This window comes from Oculina patagonica, chromosome 5 (genome assembly GCF_052425735.1).
Source record: "Oculina patagonica isolate OP01 chromosome 5, crgOcupat, whole genome shotgun sequence".
Taxonomy (NCBI): Eukaryota; Metazoa; Cnidaria; class Anthozoa; order Scleractinia; family Oculinidae; genus Oculina; species Oculina patagonica.
The window spans coordinates 12,894,679-12,914,202 of record NC_135762.1 but is presented as its reverse complement, the minus strand read 5'-3'; the positions used below and the strand labels follow the sequence as shown (position 1 = coordinate 12,914,202).

At 37.9% G+C, this 19,524-nt stretch overlaps 1 protein-coding gene and 1 long non-coding RNA gene across 3 annotated transcripts in view; one reads left to right on the top strand and one right to left on the bottom strand.

Moving 5' to 3' along the window:
• The window catches only part of LOC144655583 (uncharacterized), a 39,795-nt gene that overhangs the window by 19,579 nt on the left and 692 nt on the right, over positions 1–19,524 (bottom strand). Inside the window, exons 2-6 of one of the 2 annotated variants that reach the window (XM_078515866.1) lie at positions 13,923–14,028; positions 12,962–13,186; positions 9,344–9,502; positions 7,335–7,478; positions 6,165–6,338 (exon numbers count right to left, since the gene is read on the bottom strand). In XM_078515866.1, the coding sequence (XP_078371992.1) occupies positions 6,165–6,338; positions 7,335–7,478; positions 9,344–9,502; positions 12,962–13,186; positions 13,923–14,021 (801 nt within the window). In that variant the 5' untranslated portion in view covers positions 14,022–14,028. The other variant, XM_078515867.1, reaches the window with a different exon arrangement.
• LOC144655600 (uncharacterized) lies at positions 465–2,039 on the top strand. The gene is made up of 3 exons (XR_013571151.1): positions 465–797; positions 1,260–1,339; positions 1,942–2,039. It is a non-coding gene; the product is annotated as an uncharacterized LOC144655600 (long non-coding RNA).

Sequence of the window (19,524 nt, the reverse complement as noted above, 5' to 3'; positions counted from 1 at the left end):
CAGGTACCGAACAAAATATCAAAATTAAGGTAGCTATGCACAATTTTCAAAAAATGGGAGTCTGGGTACAAGTGCGTATCTGGCGTTGCATTAAATGCGAGGTTACAAGAAATTACATGTTGGTAGATACTTATATGTGAAGTAGTTTTTAATTAATTCTATTGTTATGACGTCATCGTCCACGTGACCAGAACGGATCACATTTTTAAATTGGCTTGAAAACTTTACTAGAACCTCTCTCTTAGGATCTTTTTGAGCAAAGTTGTAGTTTTTTAAATAGTGTTTTTAAAAATAGCCATTATTACTTTTTCGTGAAAAAGTACGGCAGTAAAAAATACAATTGAAAAGTTTGTTGGCTTCCTACTCAACGACCATTTGCATTTGAAATAAAAGAAAATTTTGCCAAAGGCTTGAGTGTATGCTCTTTATTATAGCGTTATCAGTTTCTTTTCATTGTAGTTGCTTTGGGCGAGGTTGAACGTAATTTCTTTCAGACAAAGGAGTGGCGCTTGGGGAGAGTTTCAGCTGTGCCCCCCCTGTTTGCGGATTCCCCGCGGTCCGTATTGCGGGCGCATTTTCAAAATGGCGTCGATCGATCTTGTGGAAAGATTTTGCAATTTTAGTTCTATAGGATAGTTTTGTCAATGTTCTTTCTTCTTGACGCGATCACGAGTCCCGAAACAAAGGGTATTCGATATCCTTTATTTGTATTCCCAATACTGGAGAATAATATGGAATGAGGAGAAACGGTGGAAGCTTTTCGCACAAACATTTCTAACAGAGACTGGTCACTTGAGGTAAGCGTTTCTCATTGTACTATAATTTCATTTTGAAGACTGGCTTAAGCTTATGTCTTCAGCGTTTATGTGAAGATTTATAAAAGTGCTAAAGATGGAATCGTACTAAAACTTAGCTGGTCTTAGCTCACTGGAATTAAAGCCGAGCTCGACGATAAAAAAAAAATAGATCTTGTAGATTTTGAGGCGATTTGTCATAGTAATGTCACTCAGTTCGTCGAGGCATGTAATTGTTATTTATATTTGTCATCTGAATGTTAAGCTACTTCAATTTAATAAGAATCGCATCCTTTTATTATTTATACGTGAGGAAATGTTTGTCAAAATATTGACCATGTGGTCATTTCCGGCCGCAAAGAAATAAATGAGACCATTTCTGAAGTTTAAATTTCTATCTTTCTATGATGTGTATTGTATTGCCAGACATAAATTGACGTTTCTTTTGCATTTTGTTGTATACAGGTAATTTGTGGGATTATTAGAATGTCTAATTTGTAAACAGGATTTACAGAATTCAGAACTGAGGACTTTCTGAATTACTGGTGAGTTAAACTATGGATTATAACAAGTTCAGGTAGTTATTGATCTCTTCAGCCAATCTCAGCAATTCCCATCCTCCTCTCTACACACATTTACTACCTGAGACATTTTTAAAAGATCTATTTTTTGACCAGACATTTGCCTACGTTATTAAAAAGCTGTTTGACATTTTTTAAGGCATGTATTTTCAGTTGTTGGATGGCCTTCAGTAGCATTTTAAACTACAGCTAGCAATGTAAAAAATTCAAATGAAGACTGACATTTTTTTCTGCAAAATTATGACTAATGAAAGGAAGGGTGCAAAGAAAATTGATTTCTTCCCGGCCTGACCCAGGTAGACTGTGCAAGGTGAAACCATTATATGCTTACCCAAAGTCCCATGTTTCTCTGGAAAGATCAACAACAAAAAATAAAAATCCATAAATGTCATTTGGCTATCTAGCAAGTGGAAAAAATTATTGAATTCACTAGCCCAACATGAAAGCAGTCAGGTTTTTTTTGACACCGTCACTGAAAAAGGCCATTTAATATACAGTCTGCATGCTTGAAAAATAGCAATTTCATCAAAATAAACAGTTTTTGTTTGTTTTGTTTATATTTACAGGTGACTTGAAGAGTGCAATGACATTCCTCTTAGTCAAAATGAACTCAAAAATACACATTGTGTTAATGTAATAAAATTGTCACATGATTGATATTTCCCACATGTTGCCAGTTTAAACCTGAATATACTTTAGTGACATTTATAGCTATTTATGTAACATGAACATCCCAGAACCCAATAAGGCTACATGTGAATACTGACACTTTATTACATGTAAGTTTTGAAACCATTCTGGGTTCATGACAAAACTATTTTGTTTTGGCATGATTGTAGAATACCCCGGCACTTTTTTTTGCATAACTGAAATGACTGCCACCGCAGTCCGCAGTAACCATACAAATATTAAAACTTCATGCGGAACTGATTTTAATGACACCGCAGTCCACGGTCCACGGTCCGACACAAAAAGTTTGGTGTTTAGATTGCCTGCTACCGCTGTCCGTAGTCACGCATTTCCTGTCTGCCACCGTGGTCTGCAGTCCCATAGTGAACACATGGGACAGAATGTTTTGTGTTTAGAGAGGCCTACTTATTCATTTCGGTTAGCCTAATATGCACTTTGGTTAGCCTGTTCATGGTTAGCTATCTATATTTGTAAGGGCAACACTATATATTGTTAACATGTAGAATTCTGGGTACACTATGGACTGTGATTAGGTTGCTTGCGGTTAGCCTTTATATTGTGTTCAGGATATCTACTGTTCTTAAATCCACTACGGAACTGCGGACCGGGGTGGCTGGCGATTATACCATTTACTAGCATTTCTTAGAATCGACTACGGGACTACGGGCCCCGGTGGCAGGCGATTAGCAGACTTTGTATTATTTTCAAATAAAACACTACGGGACTGTGGACCGCGGTGGCAGGCGTACAGTTAATAGAGGATATTACATGGTTGCGCAGAGATATGAAATTTATCTTCGAGTGTTCAAATCGATATCTCACGAGTGAGCGCAGCGAACGAGTAGGATATTGATTTGAAGACGAGAAGATAAATTTCATATCCTCCAAGCAACCATGTAATATTCTGTTTATTATATAAACCTACTAATTACGATGTTCTTGACGATTTTCCGAAGATTTCCGAAGATTTTCAAAATGTTGTTCGAAGGTCGTACGAATGTTTCCGAACATTTTCCGAACTTTTCCGAAAATTCCCGAAGATATCTGAAGATTGCCGAGGAAGATACGAGGATGTTTCAACTTATTTTTAACTTATTTTCTTTGGCTTATTAAGCATTGAAACAGGGCAAACTTGCCAGAAAATGTTCCGAAATCGATATTTTCACGTGTGAAGATATAATTTTTTCGTGCGAAAGATTTCCTGGTATTTCACTGATGTTTATATAATAAAATCCAATTTTGATCAATGAACTGCATGACTGTGGACTGCGTTATGAGTGAAATATAACTTAACAACAAAATTTCACTGTGGACTAAGGACCACGGGACCAGACGAATAATGGCGGGATATTCTACAATTATCCCTTTGTTTCAATATAAATAATGACCATAAATTTACTCTAGCACAGGCTAAAGTGTCTTCAATAGTGTACAGGTCGGGACAAACTGTGCGACAAGTTGCAGTGACAGGTCGCGGCGACAAGTCGCTCCGTCTGTACTGCTTACAACTAAGTCGCTGCAACAAGGTGTTTGTTTGGTGCACAAACAGCGTATTTGGAAGAGTGGGAATGCAAACTAGTTTTCCATATTCAATATGGCGAAAATACATGACGCGCACTCATTAGTTAATTCATATTTTGTCGCAGCGACTTGTCGCAGCAATTTGTCGCAGACGTGTACACACGCTGCTGCCATTGCTCATTTTGTCGCTGCGACGTGTCGCACAAATGCAAACCAGTTTGAATTCGTGTGACACATCGCAGCGACAAAATTCTGTTGCAGCGACATAGTTTGTCACATGTCACACGAGGCGACTTATAAAAGTAAGCTGCAGATTGATACACACTAATCTACTTTTTTAACCTTTTCACATTTTCCTGTTTTCTATGGAATATATAATTATATATTGTTTTTACCGGTTTCACTTGTAATAATAATAATAATAATAATAATAATAATAATAATAATAATAATAATAATAATAATAATGGGGGGTCACCAAATTCGTTTTCAAGATATTATATCTCAAGGAAGGCGCTTATTTGGATAAATTTGACTTCGTCAATTGATACGACCTCTGCGGCTTCTGGTAACAAAATATTTTAAATGAATGGGTGCAGGCCAACTTCCTTTGTCCCAATTTATTTAAGTGGGTCTATTGAACAAATATATTTCACTTTTTACATTGTAAGTCCCTTAGAGAAAACCTTGCCTTAAACAATTGGATTTGCAAACGTTCAAAACAGCAAAATGCTGCAAAATGTGACCGATTTGATCGCGCGCGGAAGAGAAAATGAAAAAATAATAAACTTCTAACATTCAAATTTGGCTCATTTTTTCGCCAATCGGTAGAGATTTATCCCACAAGGGTATTTTATCTCGAAAAAAATAGAAGAGAGCAAACTGCAAGTGAAGTTAACACAACGGCTACCCTCCCAATATGTGTTTGGAAAGATTTCTCAGCACGCGCGCTCATGCATGACGTGCGTGACGTTGCGACATAAATTACGTGCGCAGTAAGGATGCGCATAAACAATTAGCGCGAACGTCCTTAAAGGTGGATTTCCACTGTCACGTTTTTGCTGACGCACGTTAACGTACGTAAAAATTGTAAACGGACGTAAAACGCGCGCGATTACGTGCGTCGAATTTACGTTGTCCAATTTCCAATGCCACGTTTTTTTCTTGGTATTTACGTACGTTACACGCACGTTTACGCACGTAGCAATCGCGAGTGTTTTCAAAAAAGTTGAACTGAGTACAACTTTTTCCGCGGCTGACTGCGGTTACGCAGCGATTTACCCAATCATACTTTTGGATTTTGTCACATGACACCACTTGCCATGTGGAAAACCTTTTTGTTTTTAATCGCCGTCGATTTACATGGGAAAACATTCAGATGTAGAAGCACTTCTCATTGAGAAAGCCCGAACATTTCCAGCAATAATCTATAGAACTGACTACAGAACCAAAAATTACACGAACGCAGTAGTGAAAGAAAACGCCTGGCGTCACGCTACGTAGGCTTTGAACCGGCAATCCGGGAAGGTCACCTCAAATCTTTTTTTTACCTGATGGTCTCTTTCGGAAGTATTTATAAAATGCCTCTTGGACATATTCACGCATTTCTTTTACTAGCGTGTGGTACAAATTGTTTTCAAGGCAGCCATGTTGGATGAGTCAGGAAATAGACGCCTGCAAGACATGGTACTGATTCTTTTTAAATGTCTGTATCTTGATAACTATCCTGCATATCTGAAACAAATGTTTTCCTTTCGCTCTGTTTCGTATTCCTTAAGAGGTAGCAACATTCTAACCCTCCCTAAGCTGTCTTCTTCTTCCTTTGGTTTAAATTCTTTCAGTTATCTTGCTTGTAAACTATGGAACTCTCTACCTGATACATACAGAACAATCAATTCCTTCAACGATTTTAAGCGCCTCGTCCGAAACTATAATTTTATGTAATTTGTATATAAACTGATCTTATTTATTATATATTAGTATTATATAAGGTAACTTTAATTTAATTGTAATGCTTTATTTTTCCGCTTAGTGTTTTTTGTTTTTATAATTTTCTAGGTTGCTATTTTTTACATTTTTTTTTCTCGGAGATATTAGCTAACCAGCTACTCTGTAAATCTGAGATAAAATAAAGTTAATGTATGTATGTATGTATGTATGTATGTATGTATGTATGTATGTATGTATGTATGTATGTATGTCAAACAACAAGATATTTGCATAAAAATGTTAATGATTTTTTTCTCAAAGGAAAAACAATTTATTGTTTCACTCCTCCAATATGGCCGCCAATAACACACTCTATTCACCAACTTGATAATTCAGGATGGCGGGCATTTACGTACGTTCAACGCACGTAAAAAAGAAACGCTATTTATTACTTTTTACGCGACAGTGGAAATTTGCCTACGTATCATTTTTTACGCACGTTTTACGTACGTGAATATTTACGCGTCAGTGGAAATCCACCTTAAGTGTGTCATTTCTATTTTGACTCACCTTACCGGCTGTTGTGTTTACTGGTGGTAAACAGCATTATGATAGTAAATCTACGAAACAGTTCTCAAGCTGAGCTTACCTGGTAGTCTGCAACAACGAACCAGTTAAATGGTTGGACAGACCTGTGAATGACTTTCTTCTGATCTAGGTGTTCCAAAGCAGTAGCAGCTTGGATTGTATATTTCCACAGTCTTTCTACAGTGTGATGTTGCTCTACCTCTATAACCTGTCCATGCTCTGCAAACTCCACCACCTGGACAATAAAGAAAAAATACAGGCACAATGCATTTATTTAAGGTGAATGGCCATAGATTGAGAGCCCAAACGGGTTTGTTGGGAGTTCTCGACTCCCATAATACTACTATAGCAGAGCTCCAGCGCGCAAAGCGAGCCAGCGGAGCACAATGGGTAAGGAAATTTGGTAACCATATGAAGTCGAAAAGGTTTGGTTATCGAGTGAGCGTACGCCTTCCCGTACAGACTCTTGGGGAAGGGGAGGGGAGTCACAATGCAACCTGAGCAGGGGGAGGAGAATGTCATCTTATTATACCCCTACGAACGTGAACGTCGGCTTGGATGTTTGATATTTGACATCCATCTTATGGTCAATTGACAGCTGTCAAAACAATGTTTCCGCTGACCAGTATCACATGACCATATCGCGAGTTCATGTGTTTTTTTTTTTAAGGTGACCACTCCAAGTTATCTTTCCATTGTATTGCGGGCTCAAGCTAGGGTAATGACAGGATTTTGAAAGCGCAATATCTTGGAGATGACGATTTACTTCGGCGATGGATCTTTCTTGAGTAGTATACGTTTAACAACTTCAATAACAGTATTTTCAATGAGAGTATTTTCACAAAATTTAAGAACCAGAAAAAATGTGTGGAGCTCCGCTTTTCGGCTTGGCTTTAAATCTACATATTAATGTAGAACCTCTGTAAAATTACTGGGACAAATGAGGATACGGCGATTTCTCGATTCGTCGACTGATTGATCGATCGATCGATCGATCAATAAATCCAAAATCCCAAAAATAATCATAAACACAAGCAACCTTTTTCAGAAAATCCACTTTTAACAGTGCTTCTTTTTGAATTGTTCCAGGTATACAAAATATGACTGAAGTCATCCCTCCTGATTTCACATGACAATCTCTTCATGTGATAATTAAGTTAAACAATTGGACTAATGGAGATTACAGTATGAATGAAGACAAGGTCATTAAGTAGCTTAATTAATAACTTACTACTGCCAACATCGGTGAATACGAACTGGTAATGACCACCCCGTGGAGAGCAAGGACGTTTTGGTGACTGAGTAGATTTGCCATTTCTGCTTCATGTACGAATTCTTCTTCTTTATCTATTTCATATCTAAGACACACTTTAACCTTATAAGAAAAGCAAAAATAAAAATTAAAAAAGAGCAAACAAATACATGTTTCAGTCTTCAATGTCATTCAAGTGCACAATAGATGTTTTCACACTAGAGTCATTAGACATGGATAATCCGTCTTATTGTGCAGGGCTCAAAATAACGGACGGTCAACGGGCAAGATGAACAATTTGTCCAGACAAAGGTTCGGTTTGCCGGTCATTTTGACCAATCCCGTACATAATAACTGATGAACAGAAAAATAAATAACATTTCTGACACGAACTCTAAAGGGAAAAGAAAAACAGTTCAGGTAGTAGGGTTTTGAGTTATCAGGGTCGATTGAATATTTAATTTGCCAAGTTAATAATTGATAGTTTACTGATTTTTCAGCACTTCATTATACAGTACAATGCAATTTAAACTTATCTTGTCAGAAACTTAAACAAGATCATATATTCTTATGAAAAGAGTGGGAAATGGCTGTCAAATACGTGATCTGTTCGTTGCTCTAATCATGCAATGGGCAACCGTGGCGAGTTGCAAGAAATGGAATGTGAGTTATTGGGGTAAGTTTGACCCAAATTTTGGTCAAGGGAAACAAAATTTAGTTAAATAAATTTATATGTTTAGACGAGACGGGTGCAACGTGATTTAACGACGGCAAAACGGTTAACTTGAAATTACAAAACATCAATCACACGAGTTCAAAGCGATAACAAAGGTCACTGCGTGACACGCTGATCACTTGTTCAATATGTTCAGTTTTGGCGCGAACAAAATAAATCGACTTTGTTTAACGAGAGTTGCACGTAACAGTCTTGCAACTAACAAACCTGCGGCCCTCGCATTCCTGATCGAGTTGGAATTTAGAAGTGTTGGTTTTTGTGGAGGGAGGAAAACCGTAGAAGCCGGAAAAAACCCTAGGAGCAACGACGAGAACCAACAACAAACCCAACTCACATATGACGCCAGGTCCAGGAATCGGACCCGGGCCACATTGGTGGGAAGCGAGCGGTCTCACCACTGCGCTATCCCTGCTCCCCAAAGGGAGTTCGAGTTAGCGGGGTTTTCGAGTTATCCGAGTTCGAGTTAGCCGAGTAGAAATGAATGAAAAGTGGGGGTTAAACCCATGGGAATTGGAAGTTAGTTCGAGTGAGCAGGGTGTTCGAGTTATCCGAGTTTGAGTTACCGGGGTTCTACTATACTAAAAATATCAAATATTTCTAAGTCAATGTTGTTAGATATTACGTTTGATTACAGGCAAGCGCAGAAACTTATCCGTCGGCCGATTTAAATCGTATTCGTTCGAACGTCTTATTCTCCTCAACTACATTACTCTAGTTTATCTCTTTGTTGGTGGTTGGTGGAGAGAAAACTTTACTTGGTGGCGAGTTAGTTGGTGTCGAGTCTCCCTGGTGGCGAGGTGACCAGATGGCCTTTCTCTATATAAGTCTATTAATTAAAAACTTTAAGCAATTGTAATGTAGTTCCTGAGTTTTGATTGGTTAACAGGCAATGGTATATGAGCTCATATACCATTGACCACAAAAATGGTAGCCCATACGTGTCAACGAAAACAGCTGGGGAGCTCAAATATTGGGTGTTTATAATAAAATAATTATTCCACTCGCACTTGTTGGATATGAGATTGTTATAGCCAACGCGCGCTCATGAAATAATTGTTAAATATCGAATATAAATATCTGATAAACGATATACCCACGAATTTTAACCTTAGCACAAATCCGTGGACTATCCATTAAATGTGAATAAGAAACGAGAGAAATTCAAAGAGCCTCAAATTATCTGATGCGCTATCCGTCTTGGCAAATAATTCATCTGTTGTGTGAAAATGGTAAATTAGTGTATGAAACCAACCTTACTGCCATCAGGTTTAGTCCACTGGGCTTCACACACATATCCTGTCACTGGGTTATTTCCTAGTGCTACGTTCCTGGTCACAATTACATCTTTCTTTGGGATTATTGGTATGCGTTTGGCTTCACACATTTTAACAAGTTTAGTTTGCTTGTATTTCTGAAAGACAACAGATAAAAGCCCATTACACTTGCAATATTCTACACGTTTACCTCGCATCTTTTATAATTCTTATCAGTTATTGAAATTCAGGTTAGAACAGGAACTGTCCCGTGACCTCAAACCCAGTGTCCTAACAACTCGTTCATAATGCCTCCAATATAGCCAGAAAAACAAAACAACAACAATCTACTGTATAAAATAGCTCCTGTAAGAAAACTGTTCCAAACTGAATGTTTAAGTTTTTGAATTATTTAGACTGACGCGCGAACACTGGGTCCGACTTTGTTTCAGGGGCTTGGACCTAGGCCTTTCTATTTATGCTAGCATGTTTTCAGCATTTTTGGGGAAAACGAGCATTTATTTCGTTTTTTTCTTGAAAAAGAATTGCTAGCATCTTCTGTCAATTTTCATGACTGTGATCCAGATTTCAGCACTTAGAACTCAGAAGGATAAATAATCCTAAAGTTTCACAATTTTGATCACTTAATTTGATTGTTTTCTGTCTGTTTCGAGTCGACTGTTTGTGCGTTGTGTTACTTGTGTGTGTTACACCAACGGAAAAAAAAGGTATGGGTGGTCAGCGGGTAACTCTTTCTCTTGCTCAGCCAAGATCAGCGAAGATGGCGTCGGCCACGAACTTGCAAGATAGACCAGTTCCATCATCTACAACTGTATAGCAAGAGATCGATCACTACAGTCCACCCGGGCGTATCCAATCGAACATTCGGTAATCGAACTCAAGCGAACACCAATCGTTCGATTGGGTTTGGTAATCGAACATAATCGAACTCACAATAAAATTTTGTCAATCGAACTCAATCGAACGTTCGATTACAGAACAGTGAATAATCAAACTCAATCAAACATTTGATTGCCGAACAACCAACAATCAAACTCTATCGAACGTTCGATTACCAAACTCCTGTTTGTTTATACTGCGTACATATTGTGCGGTGCACCGTTCCCCTAATCCTTTTTTGGCGATTCGCCATACCCCAGGATAGGACGATTGTCTGCACAATAGCCACGGGCACACCAGTCTGCCACGTGGTTGGGAGAAATTTTGCCAAATGTGCGTTCTTCACATATTGAACACAACTGCCTGTGTTGCAGTGAATGAAATGGCGCAACTTCTGTTTGAGTGTAACGGTGAAACGCAGGGCAGAAACCATATTCTTCCTTCTAATATAGAAATGTAAACAATAGTGCATTTCAGTTATTTTACCGTCGTTTTGTTCTCTTCTACCAAATATATTTTTACTAAACATTGACCTTCAGTTCGATATTTGGACGTTTTTATATTTGGCCATTCATTAAAAGTTGATTTTGTCCTGCGTGATTTACTTATCAAGAGAGAGATTCCGAACAAAATCGAACCCAATTGAGTTCGATTGTGTTCGATTATGTTCGATTGGTTCGAAAATCGAACTCACAGCAAAATAGATGTTCGATTTTGTTCGATTACCGAACCCAATCGAACGATTGGTGTTCGATTGGGTTCGATTGATTTTTGGTTCGATTTTGTTCGATTGCAATGGATACCCCGGGAGTCCACCACAGTATCACCTGTTGTTGATATGAGCATATAATGTAAGAGTTTGTACGTTTTGTTTGAAATAAAACAAAGCATTCTTTGGAATTCAAGTGGCATTTTTGAAAGAAATCAGGCATTTTTTTAGCATTTTTTGGCTTTATTGGAGAATTTCTAGTAGCATTAAATGCCAGTTTTACTAGCATAATCGAGAAAGGCCTACTTGGACCACGTACCCCTTTTAGTTTTCTCACCATTAAGGATGGGCCGATACAGGTTTTTCAAAACGATACGATATCGATACGATATTTGCCATTTTTCTCGATATATCGATATCATGATGTCATTTCCGTCCTGACGTCATTGGTATGTCATGTGATTTGTTTAAGCACTCAAAGGACAGTCCTGGCATTATAAATGTTAGCCACGTCACTCAATGTTGATTTTTGGTCTTTTTGCTTCACTGTTGCATCAGCAATGTGTGGACGTGAAGTCAAGGCAAGAAAAATTCAAATATTAATTGACAAGAACAACTTACAATATTTGTTTGAGCAAAATTGCATTTTTAAACCTCAGGTGCTGACCAGAAGACCGCAGGCTCAGGTCATGTGTGCAGTATCGAAAACATATCGAAGGTGCGATATTTTTCAAAAGTATCGATTTTTTTAAATTGTCAAAATATCGGTGTATCGAATAGTTGGTATCGAGTATCGGCCCATCCTTACTCACCATGCACTCTTCTGTGTGTGGGATCGATTGCTCGAAGAAGTGTTTTGATGTTTTGCTTAAATGTTTTGCCTTGTCTTCATGTTGAGGTTAACATTAAAGCGATTTGAAAAAAACTTATGAAAACGGGAAATCTCTAGATGCCGGTAATCATGCTTATCAGTTAGCATGCAAATGGTTGCTATTGAAACACGAAGTTCAGGTAACAAACCTTGGTCAAACTTCTGATAAACTCTAGCAAACTTAAGAAAAAAAGGTGACAATATATCTAATACTTTTTCAAGTTGTGAACATTAAATGTGCATGTTGGCGCCTAGTCTAAATAGGCTATGCCTATATATGAGAATATCTTTGATAGACAATATTGAGGTTGGGATTGAAACTAATTAATGCAGAATTATGGGGTTTACCTCGGTGTAAAGACTTATAAACTTTTCCTTTGTTTTGGAACAATTATTTTCCTGTTCTAATAGATTGTTTTGAGGTTCCATGTTGTGTTGGTTGTTCTTTGTTTTAAGTCACTGGTAGGTTTTTATACCAAGGATTGACCCAGTTATATGTGGTGTGTGTGTGTGTCTTAAAAGCTGTGCTTTGCCTTGGCAATAGCTAAATGTAATGATCTTTTTAATTGTTAACCTACAGTACTCATTAAAAAATGTGTGATCACACATGTAAAGGTAAAGAAAAGTCTGCATACGAGCCTAGTGGCCCATCAGGCCGGCTGGGCTTCCATACCATGAAACAACTAGGAGTACTTCTACTCCCCCTACTCCCCCTGGTTGAGATGCTAGTCCATCGCAGGGTTACCCCCAGCAGTAAATACGGTCTGGGTGGAGAGAGGTACTATGCAATAGGCCATTTTCAAAAATACCATAATACTCTTTGTTATCCCTCCAAAATTTTGCATAAGCATTGTTTTGCTGTCGCAAGAGAAATTGAAAATAATGCTTATGCAAAATTCTTGGAGGGACAACAAAGAGTATTATGGTATTTTTTTAAATGGCCCATTAAAGTGCCGTGCCCAAGAACAACACAACAACCTCGGCCAGGGCTCAAACCGGGACCACTCGATCCAGAGTTCAGCGTGCTATAACCAGTAGGACACCCTAACTCCCCCCATAACACATGTGATCACACATTAAATCACACAGTCACGTACTCACACATTTTTTTTTTTGCATTGGTAGCTACACCTGTACCTGAGCAAGGTCTTCAAAATCGAAGCGTGAACTTTTAAGTTTTCTTTTAATCCTATCGATTTCATCAGGAACCAATACGGTGCTGTCTTTACTATTATAATTCTCTAAAGCACTCAAGCTGGTAATGTTGAGACTGTAGCACAATGTACCAAAGTGGTAGCCTTTACCAACTTCAGCCAAAGCCAGGTATAACTTGTCCAGGTCAGTGAATTTATCTGCAAAATTCTAAAAGTAAAATACAACAAATTACATTGACATTGAAAAACTTAAAAAAAAAAACATCAGTAAAAGAAAATAAAAAGATCAATAATTATACTGTTTTACGTATTTGCCGTGTGGGTGCCCGTTGAGGAGTAAAAGTCATTGATTTCCTTTCTTAAGCTTGCAAGGGTTAATGGCTTACATAATTTAGATGGCAGTCCATTCCAAAGTACGACTCCAGAATAAACAAAACTGCGTTTAAGATAATTAGTCATTGGTTTAGGTACTTGCATGATGTTCTCAGAGTTACGGATACTGTAAAAAAAAATTACGAGCAGAGAACAAATCTTGCATGTGGGGGGTGGGGGGAGGGGGCTAGTTTGTTTAAGGTTTTGAACATGATAACTGCCTTTTGTTTTGTTCGGCTAACTGAGACCCTGTCCCATCCAAGCATCTCAAGATGGGGATCTGCAGTAGCAACATAATTTGTAGCTGTAGATTTCGTAGTTATCCTTGTAGCGCGGTTTTGTAGTTTTTGCAACTTATCACTAAAAGAAGAACACTTACAGAACTTCTGCAAGTTTGCTTTTAAGGATATGTTAAAACCTGGAAGGATCATATCTCAAGATCAATTTCTGGGATTCATCCAACGATTGAACATTTATTTAGTAGGAATATACAGAGACATGTTCACTTGATGGATTAAAAATCTGAGTTTGAGTCACAAATAAATTAAACACCCACCAATGACCAAACTAACCTTAATTGCATCATGACTGGGAATGATTTCAGTTTCAGGTGAATCAGCCTCTTGTAGCCTCACAGCTCTCCTCTCAAAAAATGTGTCAAAAGCCTTCATTGCTCAGCTGTAAAAGAGTGAGTATGCTAAGTCTGGTGACAATTAATTACTACTGTAAGTATTTGAACAGCTTAAAACTGACACCTTTAGGTTTCTTTTTGTTTGGAGATGGTGGTGCACAAAGAATGATTTCTGTTCCACCTTATATCGATCATTAACAAAATGTCATAGGAATGTCTACCCTGGTGAAAATCTTCCAAAATTTGTCAATATCTTTGAAGATGTACATCACAAGTGGATCTTTGAAGTGGATCTTTAAGGATCTTTATCAATATCCTCAAAGATCTTGTGGGATAGTACAAAAATCTTAAGGTTCCTGCCAAATTCCTACAAAGATACTTTAGGGTTTTCTTTGAAGGAACCTGTAGGAGTTGTAGGGACTTGACAGGGCCCTGAAGGGTCCTTACATGGTTCTGAAGGAACTTTCTACAATGATCCTAAAAGTTCCTGCACACCTTCCTGGGAGAGATGCTTGTTGACTTCATCTCAGGGTTACACCCCAGCATAAAATTCCCTGGTACCCATTAATACCGATCTTTAAGGTATGTGTGAGAGGAAAAATATATTGCCCAAGAACACATTGGAAAAACCCTGACCCGGGCTTGAATCTGGATCATTCAATGCAATGCAAAGTCTAGCATGCTAACAATTGGGCCACCATGCCTCCCATACGAGACTCAGGAATTGCACATGTGCAAGTACGTTAGCTGTTCTCAACATGAGCACACATAAATAAAATGATTACAGAACTAATACTCTATCCACACTCATGCAATTTTGGATGATGTATTTTTCCCCTATCATCCACAGGATAATTATGATAAGTTTTGAAAACACATTTAAGTCTCCATTTTGATGAAAATGATGAGCATTTTTGATCACCGGTGTAGATGATAGGCAAAAATGCATACCAAAAAATATGCATAAGTTTGGACAGAGCCTACGTTTTCACTCCATGAATTGTTCTCACACCCAATACAATCCTAGGCATTTAACTTCAAACCTCGACTTTTTTACTTTGCAATAATCATTATAGACTTATAATTTATTGAAACATTTTATTTGACTTATAACATTGGCGAGAAGTTATTGAGGCAGTTTGCTATCATCTTTTGCCAATACTTTTCTCTGCTTGCAACTAAAGTGTACCTTTGGCTGCCTCACCCCCCTCCCACCCCCACTACCCTTTTTGCAATGTTATGGATTTCATCAATTTTTAGGGAGGTGAGGGGATATTATGGACATGTATATAGTACTTAATAATTGTACTTACAGAAGTCTTCATCATGAAAAGTGGTGCATTTTTTTAAACATAATTAAGAATGGGGCTATACTAAAATCATTCCCTACTTGTATGTACATGTACAGTTCAGATAAACAATAGTAAGTAAGTAAGTAAGTAGGACTTTATTTAACGAGGGTGACACCTGACAGTAATCAAACTGATAAACTTGTGGCCCTCACAAACTGGCCGGTTAAAAGCACCAATAACATTGTGATAACAGTAAAGCAGTGACACGAGTCATATATAGTTAACATGTACACATGAACAAGCTTAAGATAGCATCACAATTATATATAAACACACACACACACCTACCAGCCTACCACTACTTATTAAGACTCATATTTTACACACAATTTTGTAACTCTCATGATCATTCTTTTGCTCATCATCAATGTAGGACTTAAAGACCTGTAACAACACCAGTGACATAAAAGCGGGTGACTCTTAACTACCAATTTGTTGCCAAAGGTTTGTTGCTAAGGAAGGTTTCTAACTGTCATATTTTGGAAACCAAACCTCACACAGATAAGATTTTTGCACAGGTTTGTTCCACTGAAGACTCCTTCAACAGTTTCAAATCACAGCTATATTCGACAAGTCACGACGTGACCAGAACAGAAAAACCCCAAAAACTCAAACGTTGTATGGATTTGAAAATTAAATGCCAACCGCAAGCAAGCAAGCAGCAGTAACTTAAATAATTGTTAACTGCAAGTAAACTGCTAGGCGACTATGTGGTGTGTTAACATCCAATGTAGCCAATCGAACAGAATAGAACAAAAAATCAGTCAAACTCGATTGCACTCCAATCATTTGAATGATTGTTTTTCCATTGCTTCAGCAATCGATCATAATCAAACAGGAACTTTTCGGTGAGTTTGATTACTGAGTTTCCATTTTAATCTCCAGACTCAATCGAATCAATCAAACTTAATCATCACGATAAGTTTACTTTTGTTCAGTAGAAAAATATAATGGCATTAATATTGATAATGACTGTAGTTTTAATAGAACTGAATTAAAAAATGAAGAGATTTCCCTCTTTTAACTACAGTATGTGAGCTTAGTTAAAAGACATACACACTTTTCAGTCAATCAACTTAAACCAAGAGAGGTCATAATACTGCCAAGGGACTACTGTTGCTTAAGGTTGTCACAGATGTCCTGAAGCCACAGTTGTTAAAGCTTCGCTTTGATATGTTAAAATAATTGTAAGTTTGACTTGCAACATCTTTTCCCTGCACATGTTTGAAATAGATGCCTAAATACACATAACTTTTTTGACAGCAACGCATTGTTTGAAACCAAATGAAGCCGGTTTGGAATGACAAAGTGCAGGCCAAGGTAAAAGTTATATCAGTCTAGAGGTCAATTCTGTTAAATAAAAGAAATGTTTAATTTTCAAACATTCCATTGTGTTGAATTAACCAAACATTTGGGTGGGTTCGATTATGTTTGATTTACCGAACCCAATCCAAATCAATCGAATGATTGGAGTTACATTTGGTTCCATTACTGAATGTGCAATTGGCTACAACAGGTTAAATAATGAAGATGAATTTTTTCAACAATGACACAAGCATGGGACCAATAAATATTCTGAGTCCCCAACGGGAATCGAACCCATGGCCTCCCAGATACCGGTTGAGCACTCTAACCAACTGAGCTACGAGAGACTTGTGGCGAGCTGGGCGATTTACTAGGTTGATATGTGACACACGTCCTGCATACTGCTAGGATCAGCAATGTCGAAATCATCAAGTATGTACAGCCAGCTCGCCACGAGTCTCTTGTAGCTCAGTTGGTTAGAGTGCTCAACCGGTATCTGGGAGGCCATGGGTCCGATTCCCGTCGGGGACTCAGATTTTTTTCTTTGTCCCATTCTGTGTGGTGTCTGCCATTTGCATCCAGGAAACTGCAGACTTAAGGTATATACATGTATTATGTTACCATTATGATAATACCATTATTATTGAGAGCTAAACAGTAAACAGGCTAACCGAAGTGTTTTTAGGCAAACCGAAGTGTTATTCAAGCTAACCGGAGGTTATTCAGGCTAACCCAAGTTAAAGTCTTCAAGTCTGCAGTCTGCATTTGTCAGACACCCACTCGTATGTGAATGATATTACATGGCACAATATTTGTGTGCATAATTAAGTATACGGAAATGTTTCCATTTATTTGCCAAGTATTGCTCTCTCCTCCGAAGAGGCCTTTTTTATTTTTTGTATGGCTAGGAAATGGGGGAAGGTAAAAAGTAAGTGCACGGAGAGCATCTGCGGAGAAGAGAGCAAGTATAGGGAAGATATTTGTTTACAAACATTGTCTTTGTTATTTCAATGTAAACAATTTGAACAAAAGAACTCTTTGTTTCGCCAGCCAATAGTTTTCTGGTTGGCACATTAATTCCTCGCGAAGCGAGGTGTATAATTTTGTCCCTCAAAGGGCTCAGGCGGGATGAAATCTCGTGTGGAGTTTACGGTCATATATATATATATATATATATATATATATATATATATATATATATATATATATATATATATATATATATAAAAACCAACAAATGGAGTGAAATTCTCATCTGCTACAAAGTGCTCAATAGCTGAACTAGAGCGGTGAATAACAGTAAAATATCAAGAGTTAGTTTATATGGTCATTTATTCGCTACTCTGAGTTTCATGCCTCGTGCGAGGCAATCATCAGGCGACTGCCAGAAAAAACGGTTACATTCAAAGATATTTGAAAATTCAGAACAATACAATACATTGCGTGTCATATGTCACGTCACGCGAGAACTTTATCACTAGTTAAAAAACGTTTTTCAGTAAGAATTTCCTAGAATGTCTGCAACACGATACAAGCTCATTTCTGCTGTTCAGAGTTGACATTTCCGGTTTACATAAAATGAAAAATTTCTCCCACAAACACAAATTACATCTCTTGGTTACATTCGAATAAGACCTAGCCTGTTTAACTTTGCGCCACTTGATGTCATACTTTATTTTCTGATCTTTCAGGCTCCAGATATACTTACTTAGTTCAGTGGCGTGTTTATACCGCTCATTTCGAAAAGAACATACATGATTACGGTATCTTAATTTAAACGTAGTGTCACACAGCCCGATGTATGTTTCCTTCGTGGTTGGTGTAGTGACTTCGGCCTGCACGAAGGAAACATACATCGGGCTATGTGACACTACGTTTAAATTAAGATACCGTAATCATGTATGTTCTTTTCGAAATGAGCGGTATAAACACGCCACTGAACTAAGTAAGTATATCTGGAGCCTGAAAGATCAGAAAATAAAGTATGACATCAAGTGGCGCAAAGTTAAACAGGCTAGGTCTTATTCGAATGTAACCAAGAGATGTAATTTGTGTTTGTGGGAGAAATTTTTCATTTTATGTAAACCGGAAATGTCAACTCTGAACAGCAGAAATGAGCTTGTATCGTGTTGCAGACATTCTAGGAAATTCTTACTGAAAAACGTTTTTTAACTAGTGATAAAGTTCTCGCGTGACGTGACATATGACACGCAATGTATTGTATTGTTCTGAATTTTCAAATATCTTTGAATGTAACCGTTTTTTCTGGCAGTCGCCTGATGATTGCCTCGCACGAGGCATGAAACTCAGAGTAGCGAATAAATGACCGTATAAACTAACTCTTGATATTTTACTGTTATATATATATATATATATATTTGTGAGCTTGGTGTCTGGCGGAAATGACGTCACACGGCCGCGCGCTGGTGGCCTAATGGTGTGAGCGTCGAACTTCAAATCAGATCTTCTTGACTGAGGGCGGGGGTTCAAATCCGGCTAAGGTTTTTTTTTTTTTTTTTTTTTCTTTTTTTTTTTGTGGGTTCGAATCCTAAGCCTTCCATTTTTATCGTTTTTCTTTTCGGATTAAAATAACACTGATTTCCACATTATACTCCCTCAACGCCTATTCAGGCTATAAACCTTTCATGGCCATCAGGGGCGCGCGGGCGGAGGGTTCGAATCCTCCTGCCGTTCGTTCTTCTTTTTTTTTAATGCCCTGAAATAAATGTCCAAAATGCGAATATCCAATAATTTGTCGATGATTTTGAAAATAGCCTGCGCTTCCCAACGCTTTATACCTCTTTACGAACCAGAAAGAGCCGCCATTTTCAAAGCGGAGTAGACCCTGGGAACGAGGGTGTCGCGGCCATGTCCGTTACTAGGCAA